The sequence below is a fragment of the Hyposmocoma kahamanoa genome, unplaced genomic scaffold, assembly GCF_003589595.1.
Source record: "Hyposmocoma kahamanoa isolate Upper Pololo Valley unplaced genomic scaffold, ASM358959v1 159890, whole genome shotgun sequence".
NCBI classification, from domain to species: domain Eukaryota; kingdom Metazoa; phylum Arthropoda; class Insecta; order Lepidoptera; family Cosmopterigidae; genus Hyposmocoma; species Hyposmocoma kahamanoa.
Window position 1 is genome coordinate 1 of NW_020653573.1, and position 13,968 is coordinate 13,968.

Genomic DNA, 13,968 nt, shown 5'->3' on the forward strand with positions numbered 1-13,968 from the left:
ACATCATGTAGTCTAGATACTAGATAAGGTGGCAGTACTTCCCTGGATCGAGCTCTTTCACAAGGAGCTCTACTACATAATTAGTAGAGGTGCGGCTGCAGCGCGTCATTGGCGCCACTGCAGCACTTCTCTAAGCGTCTAATTTGAAGGGATCCTAATTTTTTTTGTATATGTACGGTACGACTCGGCAGAGGATTTTTAGGTGACGGAAGGTAGTATAACTTAAAGTTAAAGCATTATAGTTGAAATTTCTATAATAATGGTTGAAGCTGGGACATACTCAGGGATACAGAGCCGGCGGCTTTCGGAATACCTCGGCAGCCTCAAAGATACTTCGGCAGCGTTGGGATGCTTCGGCAGGCTTCTCGACACTAAGTACAACTATACGGGGTGAGGAGAGGCAGAGATCTGAAAAGAGGCCGAGATCTGAAAAGAGGCCAGGTCGCGGGTAGAATGTCGCAATGGAATGCTTAAGGACGCCGCGTGCGATGCGCTGGGGATACTGAGGTATATTTAAGTATACCGTGGCATAATAACGTCAGTGTATGCTTGCATATAGGGATACCGAAGCATCCCTGCCGAGGCGTTCTGTCAGTGGGCGCCGAGCCTATAGTTAGATTTAACGAACCGTATCGCGTTTTGAACATATGTTTCCGTCTTGACGCGATGCTACACGACTAAAACGTGACCATCAAGATGTTGTCATTTTTAATAAAGGACTGACCGACTTTTAACGTCCTTTGCCTTGTCAATAGAAAAATTATACTATACACCTAATTAATTTCTCAACAACGTACATGACTTTCATGCAGTCTTTAATTTATAAATTCAACTTGCTATAAGCGTTACACCTCAACCGCTCGTCAGAGGACGGACTAATCTTCAGCAGCTCTCTTGGTGGTGAATAGTGGAATGCTTTTCTCACTAGTCACCATCAGAAGAATTAGTGATATAAAATTTACATAATTAGGACAATTATAAAAAAACACAAAACAAATACACTTTAGTGCAAAAGGTCAGAAATTTCAGAATGATATGAATTTTCAGACGCGTAGAGACGTTCGAGACTCACAAAAACATATGTACCTTGAATGCCAATCTCACGACTAATTTTCCACTAAGTAGGCAGTCACGCGCGTTTCTCATGTATTCAAATAAGCCATATATCCATTTTCGCGGCCGCAAATTGGAAGTAAAATTATCCGCTACGGTTGCGGAATTGTGGCTAGTCGCTTAGTGGAAAAAGGGTAGTCTTGCAATTTATTGATATTCATTGCAACCTAAAACAGGTAGGCAATTTCATTGATATATAAATATACCTGTATAACGTTATTATCACAAAAAACCTTGCTTAATAAAATACGAGAGTGTTAACCACCACACTCTTTCGCTCTAATTACACTTCGATATCAATGCCGTCCGGCAGTTTTGTGCGCGGTGTGAGCCCGCACTAAATCATGAATTTTGTTTAAGTTCCATAACGAATGAAGAGCTGAAGACACTGAATAAAAATTCATAACATTTTTCTTCCACTGACCTGACTACTAAATATTTGCAATATAAATTCAGTCCTACACAAAACACAACATTAAATGTACCACCATACTATGTATCACACTGACCTACTGACTTGACACTACTTCAGCCAGTACTGTCAATTTCTTACGAAATTATTGGTCATACCGATATTTCAAGTATGAATTATAGTGTTTTTTTTATAATTAAATAAATAAAATAATTACCCGTTAGTATAACGAGAATTTTCTTCATAATATTTAAACTACAAAGGCGCCTTCAAATTATCAATCAATCAATCAGCCTATTGCAGTGTAGTGGTGCAATTGCATCGCCACAGTGGTGCAGCTGCGGCGCTTTTATAAGCATTTAATTTGAAGGCGCCTTAAGACATTGTTTATTTTTGAATACCATGATTTTTACTACCATGATATTCATCTATCTTCTGTTTTTGTGAAAACATTCCACTAGTTTTTCATTATTATCACAAAAATCAAACACACAAAAATATCCTTCAATCTTACTGAATTTGAACCTGTGTCTGTTACCATGCCACTTTTAGATCTCAGCTCAGTTGGTTAAGAGTTGATACTATGTCATTTTCCCATACTAATACGGCTTATTTTGCTTTGATCGAGCGCCAGAGACACTGGCTTTATTTGAGAACTTATTTTTTTATAAAAACGAAATTGAAGCCAGTTGAAAAATGTATATCGTACAGACAAAAAAAACATTGGTATATTATGGAAAGTGTCCATTGAATACAGCGGTTTTCTTGTACAATTTCGATGTAAGTTTGTTTTCTTTTCTATCGTGAAAATTAGTAATTTAGTAATCAGTTTATATCCTCGATTTTACTATATATTTTTTCCAAAATGATTGATTCAACACTTTGGAAAACTTTCATGAGGAATCAACCAAAGATATTTGAGGTAGTATAGACTATTAAGCTCAGTCGGTCAAGAGGCTGGGCCACCGCCCAGGCATGGCAACAGACACTGGTACGAGTCCAGTCAGATGAAAAGAATCTTCCTTTGTGATCGATGTGTGTATCAAAAAATACATTATTCTAATACACTGTTTATCTTCAGCGTGCGCTTAAAATGCACATGCAAAAGATCTCTTTTCTTAATATTTAAAGTTTTAAGAGCTATTGCCTTTTTTATCCGCTAAAATTATATAAAATATTACCGCTAGCATATTCAATCTCATCAAAATACATTAAGCCGTTATCCATAACGTATTTACTATGATATAATCGAAAACAATTAGCGTAGAATAATAAAACAAGTATGGTAACTCCAAACAACAAACGCAACAGCGTGACTTGTATGTGTGTGCGTCTGCCGCCTGCCGTATACGAACGCATACATTGTACTAAGTCGCGATGCATTCGCGTTGCATAGGTTTGCGCTAATCGTCTCTCGCGCCTTTCAATATTATGTATACAAGCCGTGGCAGCCTAATGGTTTGATATACCGCCTCTCAAGCAGAGGCCGTGGGTTCGAATCCGGGCTCACACCTCTGCTTTTCGGTGAAAGAACACATCGTGATGAAACCTGCACATTGAAGAAAGTTCACAACCCTCGGAAAATAGTGGGACGTACAAACGGGTTGATGATGATGATGTGTGCAATCACGGAAGAAAAAAAACAGTGGAAATGCCTTAAGCCTCGATTACTACCAGAATGATTGGACGTAGTTTCTAATTTTAAAAATATAACAAATCTGGACTGTTATTACAATTTAAACTTTACCCTGTTGGCGTAACGTTGAAACTTCAGTACGTATTATTGCAAGTTACGACGTTTTGATGTTTATATTGAAATTTCATTCAATGTGCTGACATCTAGTAGTCAGTGGCAAAACGACGGCAAACAATTATCAATTACGAGTAGCGTGAAAAATTCGAGATGTTTACTTACTTCCCCAAAAAAGAAACGACCATATTGCAGCGGTAGAAGGTTTAACATTCATTTCTTGTAACAAAACTTTATTACGATAAATAGATAAGTGAAAAATTATTTAAAATTACAAAGTAATCCTTAACGATGACAGTAAACACCATCGTAGATAATATACATATAAAAAGTAGCAAAATAAAGCATTTTCTTCTAGAATGTACGAGGTTTTGCGTGAAACAATTGACATGGCAATAACGTAAAAAACGAATATCGCAGATTGAGCTTCAGTACGTAGAACTTCACGTACTGTTGACACACGTACCACACCCACTAAACACTTCTACTAAATTTATTGTTCTGTGTGTGTGACTGGCGACATACGTTTGTATAGAGTTACCACATTTATCTTATTATACTATGACAATAGCCTGGTTAGGTACTATCACCTGAAATGGTGACACCTGTATCGTCTTTAGTCATTATTGTTCGAGTTGCCCCTAGAAAATATAGTACTTTAATTCTAACATGCCGAGGTATTAAACTTGAATTAAAGGGTATTAAACCTTAATAAGGCATTAAACCCCTTGGAGGACGAGATTTTCATAGTTTACTTATAAAAAGTTTGCCAAGGCTTCAAATTACACAGTCACATGAGTATCTTTTTTTAACGTAAGAAGACTTAAAGTCCACACTAATGTTAATACTAGTTAAATCACAATTTACTCATACTTTTTTCAGGTGAAGTCACTTCCACAAAGGATTTTTCGTTACTAACAAAACTAGGAGTTTTATCGTTGTTGATGTTTAGGTCTTCTACGGTTGTGTCTTCAGTCTTCTCAGAGTCCTTTGAAGGTTCCTTCTTCTCAACAGTATATGTACGTTTACGACCAGGTAGTTTGCTAGCTATCCTTGCTGCAAGAGGATGCAGCAATTGCTTGTCGAAAGCATCTTTCTCACTTGCAGTTAAGGCACCAATTAAATTACCAATTATTACGCAAGAAATTGTCCCGATTACTGCATACCACATGTAGGATATTGAATACATAGTCATTAGTATGCTGGACCTGAAAAAAAAATACATTGTTATATTTAATTCTCAAAACAATTTATTTTCAACTCAAAATTGTTTAAAAGTCTTAATGCAAAGGAATGATATTGTATTTTTCCGAGATGAACTAAAATGACGTTTGCAGGGTAGCCATTTCTCGTAAAAATTTAAATAGTGTTGTAGTTATTGTCGATAGCTTCATCGATAAATTGTGAAAGGCGACAAATTTTTGAGAATTTTGCAGAAACGTATGAATAATTGACGTAATAACGTTCCAAATGATTAATAATTGTGTTATCACCTTCCTTCTTATTTTGACAGTTGAGCCATTAGTATTAAAATAAATATATTAACTACAAAGACACGTCTTTATAATTCCATGATGATGTATATTTTTACGTTCTATAAATCTTAATTACATTGCACGAACGTAACCAATATTCATTAAAAAGTCGATAGAATATTTGTCGACTGCCACTGTTTTAATGTCTGATTGTCATTTTAATCCTTCTTAAAAGAACATGGTCATTAGCGATGCACAATTTTTTTTACTCTTGAATCTATCTCATAAAAATCGTTTTAAAATGAATATTGAAAACAATTATAAGTCTGACAGTCGCTTACGACTTTAAATGTAGAGTGATATTAGCCATGAGAGACGACGATTAGATGGCACAGAATTAGCATATCGTAGACTTTTTTTATAATATCAAGTGACGGGACGAACAAGTCGTGCGCCTGATGGTGAAACTACACGCCTGTCCATAACACTTGCAGTGCCACTCAGAGTTTTAAATCGCAATGATCTGAAGGGCCATTGCGCCCGTCACCCTGAGACATAAGTTGACAAGTCTCACGTGCCTATAATTTCACCAGTACCCTTACCGTTCAAAACCGTAATGCTCACATTATTGCGACAGAAAGAGGTATGTTGCCGAACTATTGTTTCTTGCAGACCAATTTAAATTAAGATTAGCCTTATGGTTCAGTAGATGTACAGAGACTGTTTTATTTAAATTATGAATACGATATAGACGATTCGATTCCCCTAATGAATCGATACAAAAAATCGCTAATCATTGAATCGATCTTCATACACAATCAAATAGTAATATGCATCCCTAATAGTTTTAAAGTACTCTTAACGATTCAGTATTCCGAGAATGTTCATAAATATCATCGAGTATGTAACCAGGAATGTAGATCAAATGTCATTTATATTTGTTTGCAAACTATTCTGCCATATCATTACTGTGACAACTGCGCTCCGATTGGCTAGCCCGAGTTCGAAACAATTGACGGGTGTCGTCAATTGTTTCACTTCAAATCGACCAGTTAACTTGAGCTTTGCTATAATGGACGAAAATTGCAAAATTACATATTTAATATTTAATTACCGATGAAATGTGATTCCGTTTGTTTTGTAATTAGATGTTTTGCTGTTTTTCCCACACCACCGAATAGAACAGCACGGCATTGTTAGAGATATTATCTTTATTACAATATATACAGAATATTTTTTGGAAGATACGGAGACATACGCATAGGTCAGTAGTTGACCTGTCTATATTTCAGTGCAAACGGGAGTTGATATTTATAAGAGCTGTATCGCTAATGTGTTACCAGGAATATATGGCCCTTATTTCGTCTCTATTTCTGGTTATATACTCGATGATAAATATTCACCATTAAAATAAAACAATAAGAAATCAACATACGTTATTGATTCCGAGTTTTCAATTGGGGATGACATCGTTGTTTGCAATATGGGTGATACATTGAATAGCGTCTGGTTCATTTCTACAGGCAGAGGTTTCGGACTAAAAATATTTACAGTGTCGTTTGAACAGCCCTGGAACAACAATAAAATCATTTTATGTTTGCTAATCATATAGCTAGATGCAGTTGGTGATGAGGCCGTAAAGAATTGCCCAAGGAGGCCTTTGTTTTATACGAGTCAAACTATCTCTGTACCTGTGTGTCAAAAGCTTTTCTTATTATATTATATGAAAGGAAATTACTCCAAAATGTTTACATAAATAAGTTACTATAAAAAGCGAATATATTGTGCTTATATAAGTTAAAATTTTTTTATCTATGCACATTATCATAAACCCTCTATGATGTGTTCAAAAACCGCAAATTGCGACCAGCATAAAGATAAACTGTTTTGTTAGAACAAATTTCTTAGTGAAAATGTTATTATTGCTTCATTAATAAAAATTCGATTTTATTATTACATTCAAATTTCGAACACATCTAAAAACAAAAGAATTTGATTCGACCTCAATTCTAATATCAGTCGAGATGAAGTTTTATTCGAAATGAAATGTCAATAGCAAACAATTTTGACAATTTCACACGTTACTTGATATCGAACGATATGGTAGTTGGGGCCAATTCTAGTTTGTCTATGAATTAAAAACAAAAACTACGGTTGTGTGACATGCATGAGAAAAGTTTTTATTTGCCGCCATTTCGCCAGTTGTAACATGCGGTTCCTGAACACATCACAGAGAGCTTATAATATTATGTGTGTAGATAAAGCAGTGTATGTAACTGTACATAATTAGACTTTAAAACACTCGTCGTACTTTACTGCCTTTCATTAAGTAATAGTGACATAAACTACTATTTTCTAACCATAGATGTTTTTCAAACATAATTTAAAAAAGAAAATCCACGCACTAGGCTGAAAAAACCATTTTTGGCCATTAACAACCCCATGTTGTATGCAGTGGTCAAATGTTAAAGAGTTAACGTAGCGGAAAAATGGATTTTGACACAGATTTCCCGGGAAAGTTTTGTTTTTTGGCAAAAACCAGACTCTTTGCGTATTCACACATACAAACCACGCTGTTACGTTTGTGTGGAGAGTTGCCATACTTGTGTCATTAGCCGACTTCAAAAAAGGAGGAGGTTCGCAATTAGATTATATGTTTTTTTTTGTATGTATGTTACGCGATAACTCCTGTATTTGTGAACCGATTTTCATGATTCTTTTTTTGTTGGAAAGGGGCTACTTCCGTAGTTGTTCCATTTCATTTTGAAGAAAATCATCCACCTCGAAGGGTGACTGTTCACGCATGAAGATTTATTTTCATAAATAGCGCGTAACATTAATTTAGGAGCAATTACTTTAATGGTTGATTTTGCTATTTCTTCAATTCAAGGCGTTTTTCTCTCAATATACTTTGAGTAGTGAGAACCGATTTTTATTGTTGTAATGGTTTACGTGTGCAAATGTTATTAATGTACAATTACTTTACATCTAGGTCATGAAATTTCGGCATTTGCTTACCTCAACAGATAGAGGTAACATTGCATTCTTCTGATTGGTATATAAGATCCGTCCAATGGTTAGCCAACTGGCGATCATGTGTGATGTGATCATCCCACATATGGCTCCTTTACCGTTGGCTATTGGGAACAGGGCAGCCAAGAGGAAGACGCCCAGCAGAGCCCCTGATGTCGCCGATGTGACTAAGAGAGCAACTTCAACCACCCCGCCAACCATACCAACGCCTAATGACATTGTCATTATTAATAATGCTGAAAAAATTAAATAGAAAAATTAAAGATATGAAAACCCTTTTAGAACCAGTAGGGCTCTATATGAAAGTGTTCGTCAAGGGATTAATTATTATATATATATTAATTCTGCCGCCAATTAGTAATACTGCGTTTCGGTTTGAAAAGGTAAGAATGCTGGTAAAACCACAAGCACATGGGACTTACCAACAAAATGCCTCTCAGATCCCTACGATTTAAAGCATTATGTGCACTGTAACTGTTCTGGGCAGGCGTGTCGATTACCACCAGGCGTTCAACTGTTCATCCTGTCACTAGTTTATGGTATACGTTCGGTTGTATTTATACTAATTTCGGGTTTTTTTTTAAGTTTAGTTCATTAACGTAAAATTTTGTAAAATATTTTAAAATACTTTGAAAAACTAACTTACAATAGAAAACGCCGATGACTTTGATAAACATCAACTGCTTTTTGTCGTCGATTCCTTTAAAAACTGGAATAGCAGAGGCGAAGTCTTCCCACGTTACCGTCGCCAGAGAGTTTACGTTGGATACCATGAAGCTAAAACAATAATTTCCGCTTTTTATTTTATGCATCACTTAGAGAAGTCTTTGTATCAAACAAGTAGTTGTCAGGATCACATTCACTTGGCAATATAATGGCTCTGGGTAGATTCTGCTCAAGTACACATTTGCGATGTTTCTGACATTCATTAAATTTAGTAACGATGTGTTGTTTCAGACACACGGACTCTTGGGGATCATATCCATTCACATTTATGTTAGACAGGGGAGACGTGTTAATTGAAATAAATTTGTCAATTACCTCAAAGCACCATTAAATATGCTTCCCAGGAACAAACCAAGCATCCCAGGTAGAAAAGTAAACTGATCTTGTACATAGAAAGCTAAGACTTCATCCGGAGCTGCAATATTTCCAGCCAAATATGGGTCACAATTTTTGTAAAGAGAGTAAATTGCCATCCCAACAATCCATGATAAACTGAACAGTATGGCCACTGCGGGAACATTGGCCAATAATGTTTTCCGGACTCTGGATTCACTGGACATGGAGCAATAGCGTTGGACAAAAGTCTGTTGGCAACCGTAGATGGAAACAGACATGAAAAGCTGCCCAATTAAGGCTGATGTTGTGTCCACACGAACTGTTGGATCCCATGTAAACCTGGAACATAGACAGTGGGTTCGATTTCAAACTCAATGGGTCATAATATTTGGATGTTATGAACTTGGGATTAAAAACTACACTACCAGCATTTGTGTTTCCCCGGAACTTGAATCTGTTCCAGGAAAAGACATTTTCGAACAAACTTGTACCGTCGTCGTTTCATATTAGTGAGATTACAGCCAAAAGTGCACATTAAAATAAAATCCTACCGATTTTCTTAAGGAGGGTTCCAGGTCTTCTGATTTCTGATTTGACGATTTAAACATTTGTCAAAATCAATATGAAATAGGGATTTTTTAATTTATTATTATAGCGAGTAATCGGGCCCCGATTTTACAAACACCTACCCACAAGTCTAAAAAGGTTACAAATGACGAAGTGTTTTGTTCCCGACTGAAAGACCTTTTATTGGATAATAAATTGTATAGTATAGAGGAATTTCTTTTAAAAAAAATGTAATTATATTTTAATTGTGGACGTTTATATTTTAAAAGTATTTAAATTTTTATTTTTATTGTGGTAGTTCGTATTTTTCTTTATTTTTCTTTTAATTATTTTATATTAACAGTAAAATTATTATATACATTAATGACGATCATGTTATCCCTTGACATATCGAATTGTAATATTATGAAATAAATGATTCTGTTCTATTCATTGGCGGTTACCGGCCTCCAAAGCATGCCACTAGGCTTGATTGCAATGTCTCTTTATTACTCTTTAACAGTATTATTTTAGTATATTATTTATATAATTTCTCATATTCATAATTAAGTATCAATAATTCAATGAACACAATTTTTTGCCTATTCTGTTTTTATTTTGTTTATTTTGTTTCTTTATTGTTTATCCACAAAATTCGTTTTTTTTTTAATTTTTTTCCCAATTTTACTTTTGTTTCTTTTTTTATTACAAAATTCGGTGAGCATAATGTTAATAAATAAATATGGCTGTTTACAAAAATAACAGAAAATTACCTAAAAATAAAGTTGGCGTAGTTTGCATTGCGGTATCGATTTGTTGATCCAATTATTTGTAACAAACAGGTTAGTCTACGTCCATCCGAAGCCGTAGCATGAAACAGCTAAAGATGTTGTATAATAATACATTATTATATTATAGGAGTTAAATAATGAAGTAAAACTGCACTTCCGTAGAAGTTTAGGCATTTAGCTTTAAGTTATTTCTAAAATGACGTACGTCAAATATTTAATTCGTTTTGAAATTTCTTATAATAAGTGATAAATCACAACATGTAGAAGAATAACGTCTAATCTGCCGTGGCGTATTCATGAGGATAATATTATTATGATGATTGGACCTTAAAAGTATGATCCCTACGGCTCAATTTACGTCACCTCGTAATGTACAAACTAGATACGATACGGTAGCTACGAGAATTCGGACACTGCGCAATAATTCTTCGAAAGCCGGACGTTCTGTTGTTTTTGACTCGCATTTAGTTGGTACCACTAATTTTGTGAAAAATTTCAAACAATGGAATTTTTTCCGGAAAAAATTCGGAAAAATATAATTCGATGGCTCGTATTATGGTTCTTCGTTTAGAAATATCATTTGAAATTATATTTAGCGTGAGTTACATTTAGAAAAAATAAGATTTAAAATGATTGGACAACAATGAAAAAAGAGAACAATTGCGTTGTTGGGGATAATGCAATTTCATGGATAATTCTGGGTATCTGAAACATGTAGCCAATTTGAATTTTGCATGCTAATGCACGTAGTTATATGCTTGGAAACCGCCTCTTAACGCCAGTTGCGATTGACTAACAGAAAGCCAGAAATCGGTGAATAAACAACATGCGTCTGATTTCAATACCACGTAACTTATTTAGTTCGCGGCCAAACCAGATCCGCGAAATGACGTGGCAAGTTATATAAAAAGATTTACTTTGTAGCCAACATAAATTAATGCTTACTGTGTAAAAACTAAAGTCGTAGCAATTGAAATAACAAAGTAATAACCTTAGAATAATAACGCATAGAAACCTAGTTCCCGCACGCTAAGTGAGGCAAATTGAAGCGCGCCAAAAGGGCCTACGCGAGCGGGCGGGCCTTCAGTGCTCAAGGTCAACTTGCACCGCGAAAAGATCAAGAATTTTAGCTAAAAATGACGAAATGTGCGGTAAATGAGTGTAAAAATACGTCAGACAAACATAAAACAGATTGCTATTTTATATAAATATTCACTAAAACCGAAAATTAACCTACTACTAAAACTAGCCTACATGAATTTGATTTTTGCCTCACTTGTGACAGTTCGTTTGGTATGAAACTAACATTCTATGCGTTATTATTCTAAGGTAATAACATTAAAACCTTCTCCTGTAAAATGTAGTTTTGTGAAGATATCTTTATAATGGCTTCTTCGTTTTGACAGCTGTCAATGTAAAATGTAGACAAATACAGGAAAAATATTATTTTTTTCAAAATGAAATTTTTACCATGATCCAACACCATACATTATATAATGGACATAAGTTTATTGTGCTATGGTTACAATAATTCGCTCCTTCGATGTAAATTGAGTTCTAAGGTATTTAATACGTTACGTACTTCATGAATTGCAATCTGCCTCCATCCAGATTATCATGTACCACTTTCACAGGACCACCCGACTTTACAGTTGCCTGAATTATGAACGCACCGCTCACCAACACCATTGTCAGAGTTTGAATAACGTCCGCTCTGAAATAGATAATAAAAATGTAAATTATGTAATTTAACTGTAATATATGTGTAAATATATATGGCGATATATGCGTCGCCCTGGAGTAGTCACTATACCACCATCAAATAGCAATGTATCACAAAATAATCCACTGCACAGGATGTGCCGCTACTACAATGATGTCTGTTCTAGTATCGATTTTGACATATTTTCACAAAGTTTAAACAATTTTAAGAGATGTCTTCAACGTTTGTAATTTCTTTTTTATTTTATTATTAATTTGTTTGAATTTATTTTTGTAGTGAATTATTGTATAAAGAATGATTTTTAATATTTTCGTATTTTTTTAAATTATTTTGAATATTTTATAAAATTATTAATTCATAATTCATCCGTTATTTCCCTTATTTTATATTATTTTGATCAGCTGTGTGTAATTATATAATAGCATAAGCTGTCTACATTTGTAATTGGATAGCAGTCGCAGAGTTGCATAGATAATACTATTTTAAGTAAATGTGCCTTGTGTATCTGTAATTGTACCATACTGAATAAATAAATAAGATAAATGTAATTGAACTGCCTCCGTGGCTGTACGGTTACCATGCCAGACTGCCACGCAGAGGTCCCAGGTTCGATTTCCGGGCCGAGAGCAATATTTGTATGGCCTTCATTTATTTCTCTTGTGAGTTTGGGTGTAATTTGTGGTTGTCTATATATGTGTCCATGGCACCCGCGACACAGGGTTTTCCTAGCGGGGCTATGTTGAATGTGTGCGTTATTATAAAAAAAAAAGAAAAAAGAATTATGTACCCACTACGATCTTTACAATATATAAGATATATACCATCGGTGTTTTATTGTCACATCAAAAAAATTTTAGGGAAGCCTGTTTTAGATTTTCGCGATTGTTTTAAAATATTTACGTCCTGATTTAAATTCAATTTTAATAAGGATAAAATTTTAAAATATTTGTCACTCAAATGTGACAGCTAAATGTGGATATAATAGCGTTATCGAGGCGGCATACTACGGGTGCAGGGACCATCAAAACGAAAAACAATCCCTTTTATTCGTTTTTTTCTAACTTATTTAGCTTCAGTTCTGTTGTTAAGCGTAAAATCGGCGTGATTGACATTTTTTATTACGTGCCAATATCTCAAATGTTCCTTATATATAAAATGAGATCATTCCTGTTACCTGTTTCTGCCACCAAGCAGTTATGTGAGCATTACCGGATTCCGGTTTTGAAAATAGCATGTGACTTTTCAACTTATGTCTAAAGGTGACGGATTTTTACGGTGAAATTTAATTTAATAAAAAATTATTTTTTTTAAAGTGTGTGTCGTTTACCACTAGACTCACATATCTGAGATTTTGTCACATAGTTGCTTTCTACAATAATCACGAATGTAATGACTTATCATTCACAACCACGCTCGGGATAAGACAGCATTATAAATTCAACAACATAGATGTAATCGCAACCCGGTTTCTGGCATAGTGCCATTACTACAAGGTCTGTTATATATTCTCTGATCACTATTATAATTTATAATACTTAATATGTTTATTGGAGCATACATAGCCAAAACAACGCTTTCTATTTCGAATAAAAAATACACGATGCGTGTAGTAAAATGTGAATGGCTATTACAATACCATATTTAGAAAGCTATATTGATATATATACGCTATATATATATATATAGGTCCCCGATTCTACGAACATCTACCCACAGACCTGAAAAGTGTTAGAAACGATGAAACGTTTTGTACCCGACTAAAAATCCTTTTATTGGATATTGAATTGTACAGTGTCGATGAGTTTCTTTTGAAACAATTTTAATTTTATTTTATTCGACAAGCAGTAGTTATACTACTTTATTTTATATTCATTATTATTATTATAATTTTATTACTGACAATCATAGTTATCCCTTGACATTGTATTTCCAATTGTAATATTGTGACATTGATAACATGAAATAAACGATTCTATTCTATTCTATTCCATATATATGTGTGTGTGATATATTACGCAAAACCTAAATAAATGGACTGGTAATGAAGATGAATGAAAGTGATT

At 34.5% G+C, this 13,968-nt stretch overlaps 1 protein-coding gene across 1 annotated transcript; it reads right to left on the reverse strand.

Annotated features, from left to right (window-relative positions):
- Positions 1 to 3,812: 3,812 nt before the first annotated feature.
- Positions 3,813 to 11,894, reverse strand: LOC113240624 (sodium-coupled monocarboxylate transporter 1-like). Its single transcript, XM_026477960.1, has 6 exons — positions 11,765 to 11,894; positions 8,825 to 9,184; positions 8,430 to 8,560; positions 7,769 to 8,019; positions 6,186 to 6,319; positions 3,813 to 4,483 (listed from the first exon to the last, which is right to left on the reverse strand). Exons 1-6 carry the CDS (start codon positions 11,869 to 11,871, stop codon positions 4,132 to 4,134), a joined length of 1,335 nt encoding a protein of 444 aa, XP_026333745.1. The 5' UTR covers positions 11,872 to 11,894; the 3' UTR covers positions 3,813 to 4,131.
- Between the last annotated feature and the right edge of the window lie 2,074 nt (positions 11,895 to 13,968).